At 43.5% G+C, this 16,596-nt stretch overlaps 2 protein-coding genes across 4 annotated transcripts in view; one reads left to right on the forward strand and one right to left on the reverse strand.

The window, feature by feature from the left end:
• STX6 (syntaxin 6) overlaps positions 1-15,624 on the reverse strand; it is a 48,770-nt gene extending 33,146 nt beyond the window's left edge. The window contains exon 1 of the mRNA XM_069546205.1: positions 15,299-15,624. Within this exon, the coding sequence (XP_069402306.1) occupies positions 15,299-15,333 (35 nt within the window). The 5' untranslated portion in view covers positions 15,334-15,624. The remainder of the gene's footprint in view (positions 1-15,298) is intronic.
• Positions 15,625-15,685: 61 nt separating this feature from the next.
• Positions 15,686-16,596, forward strand: part of LOC138416653 (major histocompatibility complex class I-related gene protein) — a 33,081-nt gene continuing 32,170 nt past the window's right edge. For 2 of the 3 annotated variants that reach the window (XM_069546207.1, XM_069546212.1), the window contains exon 1: positions 15,740-15,848. The gene's annotated coding sequence lies outside the window, so the exon portion shown is untranslated. Of the gene's footprint in view, positions 15,849-16,596 lie in introns of all 3 variants that reach the window. The other variant, XM_069546213.1, reaches the window with a different exon arrangement.

Below are 16,596 nucleotides of genomic sequence, written 5' to 3' on the forward strand. Positions count from 1 at the left end.
GTTTACATACGTTTTGGTTGAAGCGTATGACAGAAATCCAGCCTCATACAGATATATAGTTGGAAAAGCGAGGAGTACTTTAACAGTCTTTTCAGATAACTGGATATTCTTTTTTGTTGCTCTAAGAAAACTCGACAAGTGGCAGTTTCTTAAAGCTTAGCGGCAATATGGAAGCTGAAACTGCACCAAAGACCTCGTGAACCCTCATACATTACAACCCACTGTTCCTTCTTCTATAGTGAATGAATCTTTTACCCACATGTACTGGTCATTTGCAAAGTATTATTTTACCGAGCATCAAAGATCTTCCAAATGCTGACTCATTTCATTACACAACATCCAAAATCATACAATAATATCACCACCAATCCCACCACAAAAACTTTTAACTATTTGGAATCTGTAACATGATACAAGTTGAATCAAGCTTCCCAAAATTCTTTTCTTAAAAAAGGCTCTAATTTCATCATCCGTAAAAATATTGTCAGTTGTTTTCCAAGAAGTGACAGGATCACCTCATTCATTTTTGAGAAAATCTCAAGGTTTCTAATGGATAATTTTGATCCTTGTGAGCATATGCAAGTCTCAATAACCAGTCTGCAAGTCATCCTTTAAAGAAAAAATGAGAGCCCGTGGAGGAAAGTGAGCCATTTCAGCTTGCAACTGCATCACAGAAGTGCCTTCCCTGGAGTCAGTCATCTTACAACACAGCAAAAGTGCCCCGTACACTCTCTCATGTTGTCACAAAGAATATTAAAATGTGTACTGAGGTTGGGAGAAAACAACTGTGAAAACAACTTCTGATTAAATAACGTGTATCTACAATATACATATATATATTAAACTCTCAAAACTTAAACAACCCAATTTTAAAAATGGGCACAATGAAGACCCAGCACATTCCAAAATAAACAAATAAATTAAAAAAAAAAAAACTGATTTCTTAAAAAAAGGGGGAGGGCAAAAGATCTACCCAGTCACTTCACTAAAGATTACATACAAGTGACAAGCAAGCACATGAAATGATGCCCAATACCATTAGTCATTAGAAAAATGCAAAGTAAATCCATAATGAGATACCACTCCAAACTTGGAATGGCCTCACACAACCAACCGACAATGCCAAGTGCTGACCAGGTAGTGGAGTAACTGGAACTCTCATGGATTGCTGGTGGGAACACAAAATTGTACAGCCATTTTGGAAAACAGTATAGTCATTTCTTAAAATTAAACACACAAAACATACATTTACCATATGACTCAACAACACCACTTCAAGATGACACAAAAACACACACTCACACAACAACCTGCAAATTCTTACAGTGGTTTTAGTCATAATAGCCAAAAACTGAAAACAAGCCAAATGTCCTTCAACCAAGGAATGGACAACTCTGGTACACCTTCACAATGGAATACTACTCAGCAATAAAAAGGAACCAACCATGCCTACATGCAACAATAAGGACAAATCCCAAACGTATCATGCAAAGTGTAAGAAGTTAGATGGCCACACAATGTATGCTTCCATTTCTGTAACATTATGGAGGAGGCAGAACTATAGGGAGAGAAAACAGATCAGTAGTTGCCAGGTGCTGGACATGGGGGGAGGGGCACAGAGAGAAACTTCTAGGGGTGATGGATCTGTCCTATAGCTTATTTGTGGAGGTGGTGGTTACTGACTACATGCATTTGTCAAATTTCACAGAAGTACACACTAAAAAAGGTCCGTTTTATTGTTGGCTAATCATAACTTTTAAAAAGTGAGGAAAATGGAGAAGGAAATGGCAACCCACTCCAGTATTCTTGCGTGCAGAATCCTTTGGACAAACGAGCTTGGCGGGCTGCAGTCCATGGGGTCACATGACTAAGCATGTGTGCATGAGGGTGGAGGGTGACAGGTTGGTAGTAATAAATCGGTAGAACTAAAAAAAAAAAAAAAAAAGTGAGGAAAAGTGGGGACTTCCTAGGCAGTCCAGTGGTTAGGGCTCTGCACTTCCACCAGGGGCCCAGGTTCGATTCCTGGTTAGGGAACTAAGATCCCACGGGGTGCACACACTGTAGCCAAAAAAAAGAAAGAGAGACAGAGACCAAGTATTTTTTTTTTTAGAAAAGGAAAAGTGTTATTGGGAATTGATGAGATAAAATTAATATTTCTTTTACTGTTTCATGAAGAACAATCTGAAGGAAACGTGATTCTCTTATTTCTTTTTCACCATGAGGGAGGAATAGTTTTGGAGCCATTGCACTGATTTAGGAAAAGGCACAAGCAGTTTTACCTGCCACTGCTTTTGCATCATCAGTTTACGTGTTAACATGATGAAAAAAAGTAAATAACATCTGAGTAGCATCATGAAAAGCATTTGAAGCTAAGGGGCTCTGCTATGAAAGGATCTTGAGGCGGCCCCCACACTGGGAGCCAAGGGCCATACTTTCATCACCACAACTTTAAAGACGCTGACGACTCAGACTTGAGGGGAAGGAGGAGCAGGTAGGTGGATTCAATTCTAGCAACAGAGAGTGAAATCAAAGAGTCCTAAAGCATGCAAGAACTTGAGCATGTCCTAAAAAAGAAATGAAAGAAATGGCAGGAATTAGAAAAATGCTACTAAGCAATCCCAGGATAACATTCAAAACCCCATAGGCCCGGCCAGTGACCTGGCTCGTATCACTCTCAATCTCTTACTTTTAAAAGAGGTTTCATTTTTAGTTTTCAAGTAGTAGCACAGACATAAGAAAGTCAAAGTAGTCTTATTTTACTTTTCTAAGATGTGTTTTAAGGGACCAGAAAGGTGGGAATGGTCAGCAGTGGTTCTGATCTGAAAAGCCAGAGAACCTGTAGTATGTCAAGGAATCCCATCTTAATAGCATCTATAACAGTGTCCCTCAAAGTTTATAACACCTCCCAATTTTTCTTCTTTTAATATCACTTCAGCTTAGTATTAGCCTGAAAAAGAAAGCATGGAGAGAAAATGTGTGTCACAAACAAAACCTGTTTTTAAGCCAAATATTAATGGTTGCCAGAATATCCAAAAGAACTTGGGATTCCTGAACAGTTTCAAGACACATGTAAGAAGTACAAGACGCTAACTAGTGATACAACCCACTCAACTCAGAACTATTTGTAAATACCTGGGACTAAATATTTAGAATCACCTGTCATTCCAAGTAAACCGACGAACAGGACACAGGAGTACACAATCAGGCCAGCTATTTGGTATTTGGGAGGATCTCAATAGAGAAGAGGTGGTGGAGCTTTCTTCGCCTGCTTTTTCAGGAAAGGTACAGGGGTTGTTTCTGCATGAACTGGTGTGCATTCCCACACATGTATTTGCACCATCCTCTGCTCATGGTTAGCGCCCACCACACACTGCGCCCCTGTAAGCATGCTGCACCCTGTGAGGAGCTCTGCAGCTGCCGACTCCTTAGTCAACGGTGACCCACTTTCATCCGCGGGCTCTGCAAAGGTCAAAATCACAAGATACTGCCTCTTTCTCCTGTAGAGTCTGTTTTAGCTATTTTCAGGTTTTTCTTTCAAGTGCATAATGGGAATGATTAAAGTCTGGTGCTCAGAACTTTCTACAAGGGGCCATGTACACTTTGAATTTCTGGAGTTCTTTGGCTTAGCTTCTTGGTACAGAGGCTTCCCTGGTGGCTCAGACTGTAAAGTGTCAGCCCACAATGCGGGAGACCCGGGTTCAATCCCTGGGTCAGGAGATTCCCTGGAGAAGGAAAGGGCAACCAACTCCAGTATTCTTGCCTGGAGAATTTCATGGACAGAGGAGCCTGGCGGGCTACAGTCCATGGGGTTGCACACGACTGAGCAACTTCACTCACTTCACTTCAGCTTAGCTATCTTCTTGGTAAGTAACAATCTGCTCACGGACAGCTTTGGGTATCATGTCTGACACCATTTCAACAAAAATCTTGCTAATTGCTTCCCTAGGCATTACAGGGTTAGCTCCTGACCAGGAGATATCTTTCAGCCCCTTGAAGGAGAGAGATGGCTAACTCCCGCATCTGCTGCAGATGCTTCGAAGTCAGTCTCGACTCACATATTTCATGGATAACAAGAGTCACAGCGTGGAAATACCAGGGAAGAGGCTTTTCCCCTTGCTGTCCACCAAACGGCCCATCAAAATGATGAGCCCCATCACATCCTCACAGATAACAACTTCTATAACCAAGAGAATGAAGGCTCTTCACTGTGAGTCATACCAGGGCCCATGGGACCACTTGTAACACAGAGCTTCTTTCCAGTAAGCAAATGTCAAAAATGAAAACACAGCCCATGTCTTTGAAGAATGTATCTTTCAAGCAAAAATAAAAGTAATCCAAGCTTTCAAAACTGGATTCTTCCATTCCTTAAAAAGAGTTGAAAAAAAAAAAACAAAAAGAGTTGAGATTGGCAGGACGAAACCAACCCAGTTCTGTGGGTTTTTTTTTTTTTTTTCTTTTTGGCCACACCATGAGGCATGTGGTTATCTGAGTTCCCTGACCAGGGACTGAACCCTTGTCCCCTGTATTGGAAGTCTTAACCACTGGACCACCAGGGAAGTCTCCCTGTTTGTTTGAAGCTAGCCCAGCACTAACTGGTTAAGCCCCTACCACACAACATTCTGCCAAAGAATTGATGCTTTTGAACTGTGATGTTGGAGAAAACTCTTTGAGTCCCTTGAACTGCAAGGAGATCAAACCAGTCAATCCTATAGGAAACCAATCCTGAATATTCACTGGAAGGACTGATGATGAAGCTGAAGCTCCAATACTTTGGCCACCTGATGCAAAAAAACTGATTCATTAAAGACCCTGATGCTGGAAAAGACTGAAGGCAGGAGAAAGGGACAACAAAGGATGAGATGGTTGGATGACATCACCAACTCAATGGACATGAGTTTGAGCAAGCTCCAGGAGATGGTGAAAGACAAGGAAGCCTGGTGTGCTGCAATCCATGGGGTCACAAAGAGTCAGACATAACTGAGCGATTGAATGACAATACAACATCCCAGTCTGTGCCACCATGGAGAAAAGTTCAGCATCCCAGCCAACCCTTTGTCTGGGTTTCAGGCAAAATATCCAGATGTCCATAAAATCATTTCTTAGCTGGATCTCACCAAATTTGTTGGTAAGATGGGAGGAAGAAGTGTTTCAGCCATTAGGGAGCTTCAGTTTCCCTGAACCTGTCATTCAGTTGGGCTAACCAACTGCAGGATAATCATAGGTGCAGCCTCTACCAGCCTTTTGATTTCTCCTTTCTTCTTTGACCATGCTGATAGGCTATGAACTGGCATCTGCTCCAGTCACTCTGGTTGTATAACAATGACCCCCAAAATCAGTGACAACAAATGACCATTTCTTCAGTTCAGTCGCTCAGTTGTGTCCGACTCTTTGCAACCCCATGAATTGCAGCACGCCAGGCCTCCCTGTCCATCACCAACTCCTGGAGTTCACTCAGATTCACGTCCATCGAGTCAGTGATGCCATCCAGCCATCTCATCCTCTGTCATCCACTTCTCCCCCTGCCCCCAATCCCTCCCAACATCAAAGTCTTTTCCAATAAGTCAACTTTGCATGAGGTGGCCAAAGTACTGGAGTTTCAGCTTTAGCATAATTTCTTCCAAAGAAATCCCAGGGCTGATCTCCTTCAGAATGGACTGGTTGGATCTCCTTGCAGTCCAAGGGACGCTCAAGAGTCTTTTCGAACACCACAATTCCAAAGCATCAATTCTTCGGTGCTCAGCCTTCCGTGCATGGATTCTCTAGGTCAGGAATTTGTGCCAAACACAGAAGGGATGGCTTGTTCCTGCTCCACACTGTCTGGGGCCTCAGCTGAAAGACTCCCTGGGAGGGTGGCCGCGGCAGGAGGCACTCCTCAGCAGCATCTCTGTGCCTGCGTCGTCTCACCGCATGAGCGCTCGAGCAGAGGGGCTGCAGTAGAGCTGGGCTTGTATCCCAAGTCACAAAGATGTGACTGGAAGCTGAACTGGGTGTCTTTTGTGACTTAATCCTCAGGAGTCAAGCAGTGTCATTTCTGCCTCATTCTGTCAGTCAAGGCAGTTACAAAGGTCTGCCTGGGTTCAAAGAAAAGCAACGAAGATCCCAGCTTGATAGAAGAAAGCCAGCTTCCCAATTTAAGAAAAGCAAATGGGACAGGATAGATATTGGACGGCCACCTTTGGAAAAACACCATGGGCTGCAAACACCTATGTCCAGAGCAGCAGCTATGTCTGGAGCAGCATCTATGTCTGGAGCAGCACCCATCGTGTATGTCATCCTGTATGTACGAAACAGGGGTCCCTGTTTCACCAACGCACTGAGAGGCTATTGAAGGCAGATGGTTTCCACTCTACTGATGAAACTGAAAAACCGAGGCTGTGCGAGCCTCTGCAGCCCTATCATTGTCCTACCCTGTACCCCATCGGCCTGTCCCACCAACAACCCCTCAAAGGAGCTCTTTTTACTGCCTGACTTCCACACTCAAGCCATTTGTAAGGGGAAACACACACAGCTGCGACCCTTGACCTTCCTGCCATTTCCAAATTCAACTTCACTGTCATAATATCTTTTGCAATAATTCTCCTAGTGGCAAAAAATAAATAAATAAATAAATAAATAAAAGCCTTTAGTTACCTACAGTTCTAGACAATTTTGACCTCAACCTGCCGCTGCTTCCACAACTCCCCTGGGACAGTACTACTGCCCCAGTGACACTGCAGGTCCCAGTCACGGTGACTTGAACTCGTCCTCGTTTTCAGTGTACTTGACACCACAGCCTTTCTATTTTCTTGAAACTCTCACTTCCTTGTTTTTGTGATATTGTGCTATGTTAGTTTCTACTAATTTTCTCTTTCCTCTTCTTCCACCTGGTCCCAGTATTTCTCAGCAGTACTTTTACAGCTTCTAGGTGCTCATCAACACTAGTAGGTTCAAAGGAACCCTTGAAGCTGATGACTCCCCAATTGCCATCCCAACCCTAACCTGTCACCCAGGACTAATTCCTATATTTCAGCTGTCTCCAGGATCATTCCATTTGCCCAGAACCAAACTAATCATAATCTCCCTACAAAAAAGCAAGTATTCAAACAACAAAATAAAAGAGAGAAAAAAAACAACTGTTCCTTCTCTAACTTCCTCATTCTAGTTATTAGTGACACTGTTTTCCAAGACTTGAAACTTGTCTAGACAAGCATCATCTTTGATTCTTCCTCTTACTTCTCACCTTGCACAACCTCTACTTAAGCTGCGTCACTGGATTTTAGATCTAGAAGGAACTTTCACAATAACCAGTCTGCATTCATTAAACAAATAAGAGAACAGGGGCTCAGACTTCTTGGCTTCTGATCTCAAGTTCTTCTGACCCAGAGCACAAGGTGCCTTCCAGTAACAAGACTTTTCAACCCCATCTTTGCAAAGCCTCCTGACAAATCTATTTTCTTAGTGAATCAGAAGACCTGGGTTTGAGCCCTCAGAAGTTGTCTGAACACAGGCAAGTGGCATGGTTTTAACAACTGTTAAAACCGCCTCCTCATTAAGAATTTACAAAAGCAAACAGATTAAATTTAAACGCCTCAACTGGGTATTCCATGCCTCCTCCTCCCCACAAAGGGGCCAACTTTAATTTCCAACCTGATTTCTCACTGAAACAAAATCTGTTTCAGTTGGCAGCTCTTCTTCTCATCCTCCCTTTCCTCATTTCTGGATCTGGACTTTCGCTCACCGCTTCCCCATCTGGAAGAGTCCTTACACCTCTGCAAATGAAAAGCAGACACTTCCTCCATGGCTCAGATTAAGGCCCTGCTTGCTTCATGAAAGTGTCCCTGACCAACATTCCCCGGAGAGTCTTTTCCGTCTCCACAGCATCTCAGCTCTGTTCCAGAATCTTACATGCAATCCCTATCGTCTATCACCTAAACTGCTTCACACAGCTGCACAGTGCTCTTCAAACCAGAAGCCAAACAGAGTATCAGGAATTCAATAAATGTGTAACAAATGTCTGCAAAGTGATTTTTACAATGAAACATCTGATTGGGGAGTTGCCTAGGACTCCACACTCTCACTGCCAAGGGTGTGGGTTCCAGTCTTGGTTGGGGAACTAAAATCCCACAAACTATGCAGCAAGGCAAAAAAAGAAAGAAAGAAAGAAAGAAACGTCTGAAACATCTGATGGATTTTCAAAAAGGAGAAAATGAGACTTGACTTATATTCAATCTTATTGGATAATAGTACTCTGTAAATAAGGATAACTTTTCTCAACATTGTGAATAAAGTGCACAATGCTTGCCTTCAAGGAGCTCACAAAAGGTTCTACACAGAGACAAGAGATAGAGAATAAGACAATGTAACACAGATTGTTTTGCTCATCTGCTTACTTACACCATTATTGCAACAGGATCCATAGCCAAGAACATAGAAATAAAAACTATCCTCCTTTAGGCACACAAAGCCTCCAAACCAGCAAAATATTAAAGGAACACAATATTTATGCCTTTTCCCTACAGGAGAGGCTCACTTGGTACAAAATATTCTCATATTCCACCACTCAATTTCTTAATGGCTTATTTTGATTACAAGCTGCAAACAAAAGAGAGGTAAAAACTACAGATCCCAAAACTCAAAACGGGATCATTCATTCAACAAACACTATGTAGGACTTTACTGAACACAATGATGAAAAAAACATGATTCAAACATGGTGTGTTTCACCTAGCAAATTAGTCAAGGTTTCTTCAAATGAGCATCTCAGTACTGGCAAGGGATCAAGGGAAATGGGTCCGTCAAACTTCAGGGGGTATAGTGGGGTGTAGAGTGGAGAGGAGTGTATCCTGGAAGGCAATTTGGTAACATGTATCAGAAACTTTGAAAATGTGCTCGCCCACTGAATCAGCAATTCTGCTAGAGGAATAAAGGCCATGGAAATAATCAGGAACAGCAATGAAGACCTGTGACAAGCAGGGCTTATCATTACAATAATTGTAATAATGAGAAATTTAGAAACATCATAAATTTCATCCCAGGTGATAAATTATATTATATTTATATGACAAAATACAAAGGCAGTCATTAAAAAGCCTCCCCACCTAAGGCATGCTAAGGATATACAGATACACAGATGAAAAGTTTGTAAGACAGTATGATCCCAATTTCTTCATGATTAATAGTAACAACAATACCAATTTATATAAATTCTGGCCTTTCCAATTACAAGCTTATGAACTTGGAAGTTTGTTTTTTTCTTAACTAATTTTGTTCATTTGTAAAATGGTAATAACAACAGTCACTAGTTAAGTCGCTCAGTCGTGTCTGACTCTTTGCGACCCCATGGACTGTAGCCTACCAAGCTCCTCTGTCCATGGGATCTTCCAGGCAATAGTACTGGAGTGGATTGCCATTTCCTTCTCCAGGGGATCTTCCCGACCCAAGGATCGAACCCGGGTCTCCTGCACTGTAGACAGATGCTTTACCGTCTGAGCCACCAGGGAAGTCCAATAATAATAGTACTAGTACCTAGTTCATAAGGATTAAAACGACAACACCTGGCAGGTTCTCAGCACAGTGACGGACATATGATAAGAGATCAAAAACTGATGGGTACTATTACATAAAACTATTAACAGAAACAGATAAGAAAGACACCAAATTATTAACTATTTCTGGATGATGGCATTTCAATGAATTTTTTTTTTTAATATTTATGCACGTGGCTGCACTGGGTCTTAGTTGTGGTACGCGGGATCTTTAGTTTCAGCATTCAAACTCTGAGTTGCAGCATGTGGGATCTAGTTCCCTGACCAAGGATTGATCCCAGGCCCCCTGTATTGGGAGCTTCAGAGTCTTAGCCACTGGACCACCAGGGAAGTCCCTTCAATGAATTTTTAATCCTTTTAAAAATAGTTTTATTTCCTACGTTTTCTAAAATGAGCATATGTTACTTTAAATGTTACTCCAAAATAAAAACAAAACAAAAAACCAGTAAGACATGGCCTTTCCTCTTAGAAAGGGCAGACTGTTTGGAAGGAGACACATAAACAGACATTTAAAAGAGAATGTTTACTGAGCACTTGATGGACGCCCCAAACTGTGCCAAGACAACATACATGCCTTAACTCATTTAATCCTCATAACCGATAAAGCAGGCATTGTTAAGCCAATTTTGTACCTAAAGAAACAAGTTCACAGAGGATAATGAACATGTTACATCAAATAATGGATAGAGGTGAGATTCCAACCTTAGATCAGCCTGATTTACACAGTTCAGTTCCTTCACCAAATCTCACTGCCTCTGGAAGTCACATAAAAAGAAAAATAACACCCAGAGCACGCATTTCCTTTCCCTTTGCACCTAGCTTTGTTTTTCTTACAGAATCTACCACCACCTGATATACCGTATATTTGTCCACTTGTTTACCAACTGTCCCTAGAATATAAGCTTTATAAGGACAGGAAAGTCGTTTGCTCACCGCTGGAGCTTTCGCCCCTGGTAAACAAACAGAGAACAGACCCTCGGTAAGTGTTTTAGAATGAAGGATTCTGGACAGAGCTGTGACCTGATCGCGTCTCCAAGGTCACATCCGGCAGCAGTGCAAATGAAGCTTGCTGAAGAGGCCACTTATAAGAGTCCAGGTGGGAGAGGACAAGGACATGAATGAGGGCGGAGGAACCAAAACCAGAGAGGAAGAGAATTCCAGAGATATCCCGGGGATGCACTAAGAGGACCTGGTGACCAAGTGGACACAGGACTGATACAGAGTGTGGAGTCAGGAGTGAACAGGGCGAACAGGAGGAAGGCATTTTTAGGTAGCGGGAAGGAACTGACAAAGAATTGGGGGTAAGATACCCACCCCATAGCATGGGAGACGTCAAACAATTAGTAAAATACACAGAACACTTGAGAGAGAGTTGGGTCAGAGTGACTAGAGTGCGGGATGTACACAGAACCACCTGATGCAATGGGAATTATCAAGCTCACCCAGCGAGAACACACATGGAGAGGGTCAACTAGGCAAACTACAAGTGAAGGGCCGGTCTCAGTTCATGCAGCAGGGCTAGGAGTTCTGGGAGCAAACATACCACTGAGAGCCCAGCGGCCCGACGGTGGTGGTTCTCTCCCATGTTCTGCTGTTCCACTCTGAACAAGATGTCGACAGTATCAAAATCTCACAAAGCACTCAGACACCGATCACTGAATATTTAAATTAAAATAGCTTTCTAACTGGTCTCCTTTTTAATCTTTCTTCACACAGATGCACCGAACACTACTACCAAATCAATATTCTCAGGACCCTAATTTCATGTCATTTCCCTGCTTTTCATAACTATTCATGGGGTTCTCAAGACAAGAATACTGTAGTAGTCTGCCACTCCCTTCTCCAGTGGACCACGTTTTGTCAGAACTCTCCACCATGACCTGTCTGTCTTGGGTGGCCCTACGCGGCATGGCTCATAGTTTCACTGAGTTTCAAAAACGCTGAGTGCCAAAAAAATTGATGCTTTTGAAACTGTGGTGTTGGAGAAGACTCTTGAGATTCCCTTAGACAGCAAGATCAAATCAGTCCACCCTAAAGGATATCAGTCCTGAATATTCATTCATTGGAAGGACTGATGCTGAAGCTGAACTCCAATACTTGGGCCACCTCATCTGAAGAGTTGACTCATTGGAAAAGACCCTGATGCTGGGAAAGATTGAGGGCAGGAGAAGGGACGACAGAGGATAAGATGGTTGGATGGCATCACAGACTCGATGGACATGAGTTTGAGCAAGCTCTGGGAGTTGATGATGGACAGGGAGGCCTGGCGTGCTGCAGTCTATGGGGTCCCAAAGGGTCAGACACAAATGAGCAACTGAACTGAACTCCCTGCTTTGAAAACTTCCAATGGCCTCAAGATGAGCTCTTCTTGATTTTATTCTACCTGTTCTGTGAAGTGTTAACAGTATGAGGAGAACTAGACAGCTGAATATTGAATCCTGGGTCTACCACCTATTAGCTTTGTGACCCTGGGGAAGTAACTCAACCCCTCTGTGGTAGCTCAGTTTCTCATCTGTTAAATGGGGCTAATATCCATACCATAGAACTCTTCTTACAAAGCGGTAATTCTTATGAAGTGCTTACTGAGCTTGCAACACCTGGCATTGATGCGGCATCCTTTAAATGTCAGCTATTATTATTATTACTTCTCCAAATAAACTTCCTACTCCACCTGGGATGCCCTCCTTGATTTCTAAACACACCATGCCCATCTGAGGGCCTTTGCTGGTCGTGTTCTCATCTACGAACCACCATTCCTTACCAACCACAACCACCAAAGAGAACTTATTCAACATTTATGCTATATTCAAGGTGGCAGGCTGGACATACAGGAAAAACAAACAGTTCCCACCCTCAGAGCTCACAGTAATAATGACAGAGAGCCAGAGGAAGAGGTGTGATAATGTGTTACAGGTGTCAAGGAAGCACTTTCTGGAGGCAGTAGAGATGCTGACTTTGAATCCTGAAAGCTGAAGTGAGTGCATCCGGCAGAGTGGATGCATATGGGGTCAGAGCACCCAGTCCCACAGTCACAGTGACTGTACTGAGTCTGGAGATCCTGGAGCTCTGGGCAGGTACAGTAGGCAAAGGGTAGAGGAAGGCTGCATCACAAGGCCAGGAAATCTTGAGACTTTCCTCCAGACAACAGGCAGCCACTAGATGATGTTAAGTAGGGAACTCCTGCTTGGGTTCTAGAAGAGCTACACCTGTCCTGCCCAATATGGACGCCACATGTGACTGCCGAACTACACCAGCCTGACTGTGGCACTAAGTTTTAAATTTTAATTAATTTAAAATTTAAAACTGATACTCAAATTCACTTACCAAAAAATTTAAAAATATACTTGGAACAGTTTGGGTATGCGAATCTACTTTTTCAACTGTAACTTTAATGGATTCTAAAAACAGATCAAGTGTCTCTGATGAAAATTCAGCATCCAAATTGAGATGTGCTGTAAGTTTAAAACACACACCAGATTTGAAGACAGCACAAAAAGGGCGAGAGTCTTCGTTAATAATCTTTATAATTATCACGTTGAAATATTTTGACTATATCAGGTTATCGATGACATTAAAATTAACTTTACATGTTTTTCACTTTCCCTGTGTCTACTAGGAAATGTAAAATGGCATGTGTGGCTCACACTGCATTCTGGAGAACACTCATCCAACAAAACCAAGGCAGACGCAAGAGGAAAGAGACTGGAAGCAGGAAGACCAATTAGAGACTCTTCTTGATGAGTCCAGGAAAGACACCCAGGACTGAATCACCTAAGTGATACCCATCTTCAAAATCCAATTCAAGACCTGCTACTACGTCCAAAGCTTTTCCAATTGTAACCTGTCCTAATGGGATGCCTTTCTCCAAACTACTAGGGGACTTAATCATCTGTAGGATTCACTTCAGCACTTAACCATTTCCACCAGCCATTTCTACTTAATTATTGGGTGACTTGTTTCTCAGATTAGACTACCAGTTCCTAGGCTAAAGGTCACAATTTAGGCTTCTTTCATTTTTCCACATCATGCAGTGAGTGTATTTTCAAAACTTTTAATAAACAGAGGTACATGGCTCCCCATATATTTCACCACATTATCTGGAGACACTCATGTAGTTAATTTTACTTCTCCATAGCAAAAGGTTTTGATATCTTAAAGATATGAGCTAAAACAATGTACAAGTCAAACAAGACTCCTGGCCAATGTTCCAATAAAGCAGTGATATCTAATCAGTGAGCAAGCCCTGGCAAACTGTACTATCAGGAAAAGAAGTCAAGATGGCAGAGCAATTTAGCATTTTCACAAATTCCATTTTAAAATGAAACAAAAAATTTTGATTATCTACAGCCTCCACTGCCAGACATAACCTTTGAAACCTAAGAATTAAGAACGTTTAAAGGAAAAACACACAGCTTTCACATTTAAAAATTAACCCCTAAAAAAAAATCAATTCTTCTAATAACATTTTCCAGGTAGAGATCTATGTATTATTAATCATCTAAACTCAGATTTTCCCACCTAAAGTCAGGTAAAGGCAAAAATTTTTAGGGAAATGTTAAAATATATATAAATGTATCTTACTGTATCATGGATAATAAAGTATTTCACCTAGAGTATCACTTAAATTTTCTTAGAAGAACCTTTAAAAAAAAAAATCACATACACTCTCAAGCAACTGGTCAGCTTTTACCCTTACAGAAATAGAAATAGGGAGCTAGGAACTAGTTGAAAGCAAAGCAGTACTTTAGGGTGATTAGCACTGACCTCTCAGGAACTTTGCAGTTCTCAAATTTTTAACGTGTTTGACATTTAAAACAAAAGTTGTAACAACAAGATCCATCTTCCCTGAATTTGTTTAATGGCTACAAAGCCTGTGTAACAGAGTGCCAAGTTTCTGGGTATCTGCAAACAACTGAGCAATCAAAGATGGAGTCACGACAGCTCACAGAGAAAAATAAGTTTAAGGCTATTCGAGTCTGAAAGGCAGAGGAAGAAATGGGGGAAACCTGTCAAACAGCCTGGATGAAATCAGGGAGTTAAAAAGCAAGCGCTCATTTCCTTTAGCACTGTGGGAAAAACCCAGTGCTAACAGAAAGCTAAGGAAAGTTTAGTTTGGCTGATTTCATTTTGTTTTCCTTCCAACATCATCACTGAGTTTGAACGGCTGCTTTCCTCCCCTCCCATTACTCAGTAAAAACTCCCCCACTGAATTGAGTCGTCTTCCGGAGCCAGGCGCCCCCGCCTCCAAGCCTGCTAACGTGCTCAGACGCCTCTGGGCATGTTGTGGTCTCACCAGTCTGCGGGGCCAGCGCTCCGAACTCAATGGACAATAGGAGCTCACCCCCGTCTACGCCAACTACAAAGCTCAGGAGGGCCATTTCCCTTTTCCTGCCCAGATGCTGTTTTTCCCCCTTCGAAGCAGGGCCCCGTGCTCCACTAAAGCCCCAGTTTGGTCTGGGACGCCTAAGCTCCCTTCCCACCTGCAGAAATGCTGAACCCCTCCTCCCGTTCAAACAAGTTATAGGGCAGCGCACAGGCCAAAGGGGACCCCCTCCCCAGGGGCTTGACTGGGGGCGTGGGTTTCAAAGTTCAGGTAGGACGGGAAAGGGATGTCTCTGGACACTTGATCATGGCCCTCCAGGCTAAGCCGTCCCCACTGTCCCCACGCCAGCCTCTACTTGCCTCCCATCCCCCCTACAACGAGGAGAGGCGGGGAGGTGCGGGCAGGCAGCACGGCCACCGCCTCTTCCAGTGGAGCCCTCGGCAACACTCACCCTTTCACCACAAAGAAGGGGTCCTCCATGGACATGGCGTCCCGGCCCCCGGCCGCCTCACGTTTGCTCCGCGCACAGGGCGCCCGCGCCCTCCAAATTTCCCTCTGCCCACCCTATGCGCCTCGCGTAGCGGCCCGCGCCTCGGCCTGAGGGTCCCGAAGCCTCTGCGCGCGCAGGGCGGGGTGCACCGGCCAGCCGCTGGTCCGGCACTCGATGGGCACTGCAGACCAAATCCAGACTCTGGAGCCGGCCCCGCGGCTGTACCCTCCCCCGACTCCTCCCGGAGCGTCCGGCCGCCTGGCTCCGCCCCCAGGTTCCTCAGCCTCGGCCAATCACGAACGCCATCCGCCGCACCACTTCCGCACCCGTGCACACGTGATCACTGCCGACCCCGCCCCTCGTTGCCGGGTCCTAGGCACCTTGTCACACGACCCTGGAGGCGGGGCTCTGGGGGCGGCGGAAGAGGGCGGGTATTCTCTCCACTCGCCCCTCAGGATTCAGGGGCCGGAGCTGCTTGTCCCTACGCGGGAAAGGCATTCAGGTGTCCTAGGTATGCATTAGTATCTCCTTTGCATAATTCTTTCACCTTTCCTCTACTTTTGATACTTGATTTTGAAAACATATTGATTTAGAAATCCATCTCGTCCTCCACTTACAATAAAGCCTGCTCGTATACATTATCTGACTATATTGCACAACTTTATGTAGGTCTTACTATATCCAACAATGCGCTGAAGGCTGTATGTACATCATCTCAATATTCTTGGGGGGAAGGTATTACTACCATTTAGTAGATGAGAAAAGTTCAAAGAGGCTTCGAGATACAACCTGGACAGGGCAATCAGAGAATCTGTGCGCTTTCCACCAGACGGCTGTTTTCTATTGCTGTGTACCTTTCTCGAAGTGACCAGTAAGATAATTTTTTCATACAGCATGTGATGCTTCCCAGGAGAAAGAACTTTTGAGGGACAAAGGAGGGGCCAGATACGGCAACTTCTTCTGAGCTAAATGGTTCAAAAGCACTTCCAAAAAGTATTTTGGTCTGAACAGTTATCAAATTCATATGCTAGATATGCTATGGGGTTTGTGAACATTAATTGCTGATTATCTTTGAGCACTTCCTGTATGTCAGGCACTGTGCGAGTGTTATCTCAGTTCCTCTCAGGAGGTAATTACTGTTGTTATCCCCATTTTACAAATGAGAAATCTGAGACTCTTGCAGGTTAAGTGACTTGCTTAAAGTACCAGTCTTTTTGGAGATGGAAGAGTCCTTTGAACCAGACAAATCCTGTTTGAAC

Source organism: Ovis canadensis, chromosome 12, assembly GCF_042477335.2.
Source record: "Ovis canadensis isolate MfBH-ARS-UI-01 breed Bighorn chromosome 12, ARS-UI_OviCan_v2, whole genome shotgun sequence".
NCBI classification, from domain to species: Eukaryota; Metazoa; Chordata; class Mammalia; order Artiodactyla; family Bovidae; genus Ovis; species Ovis canadensis.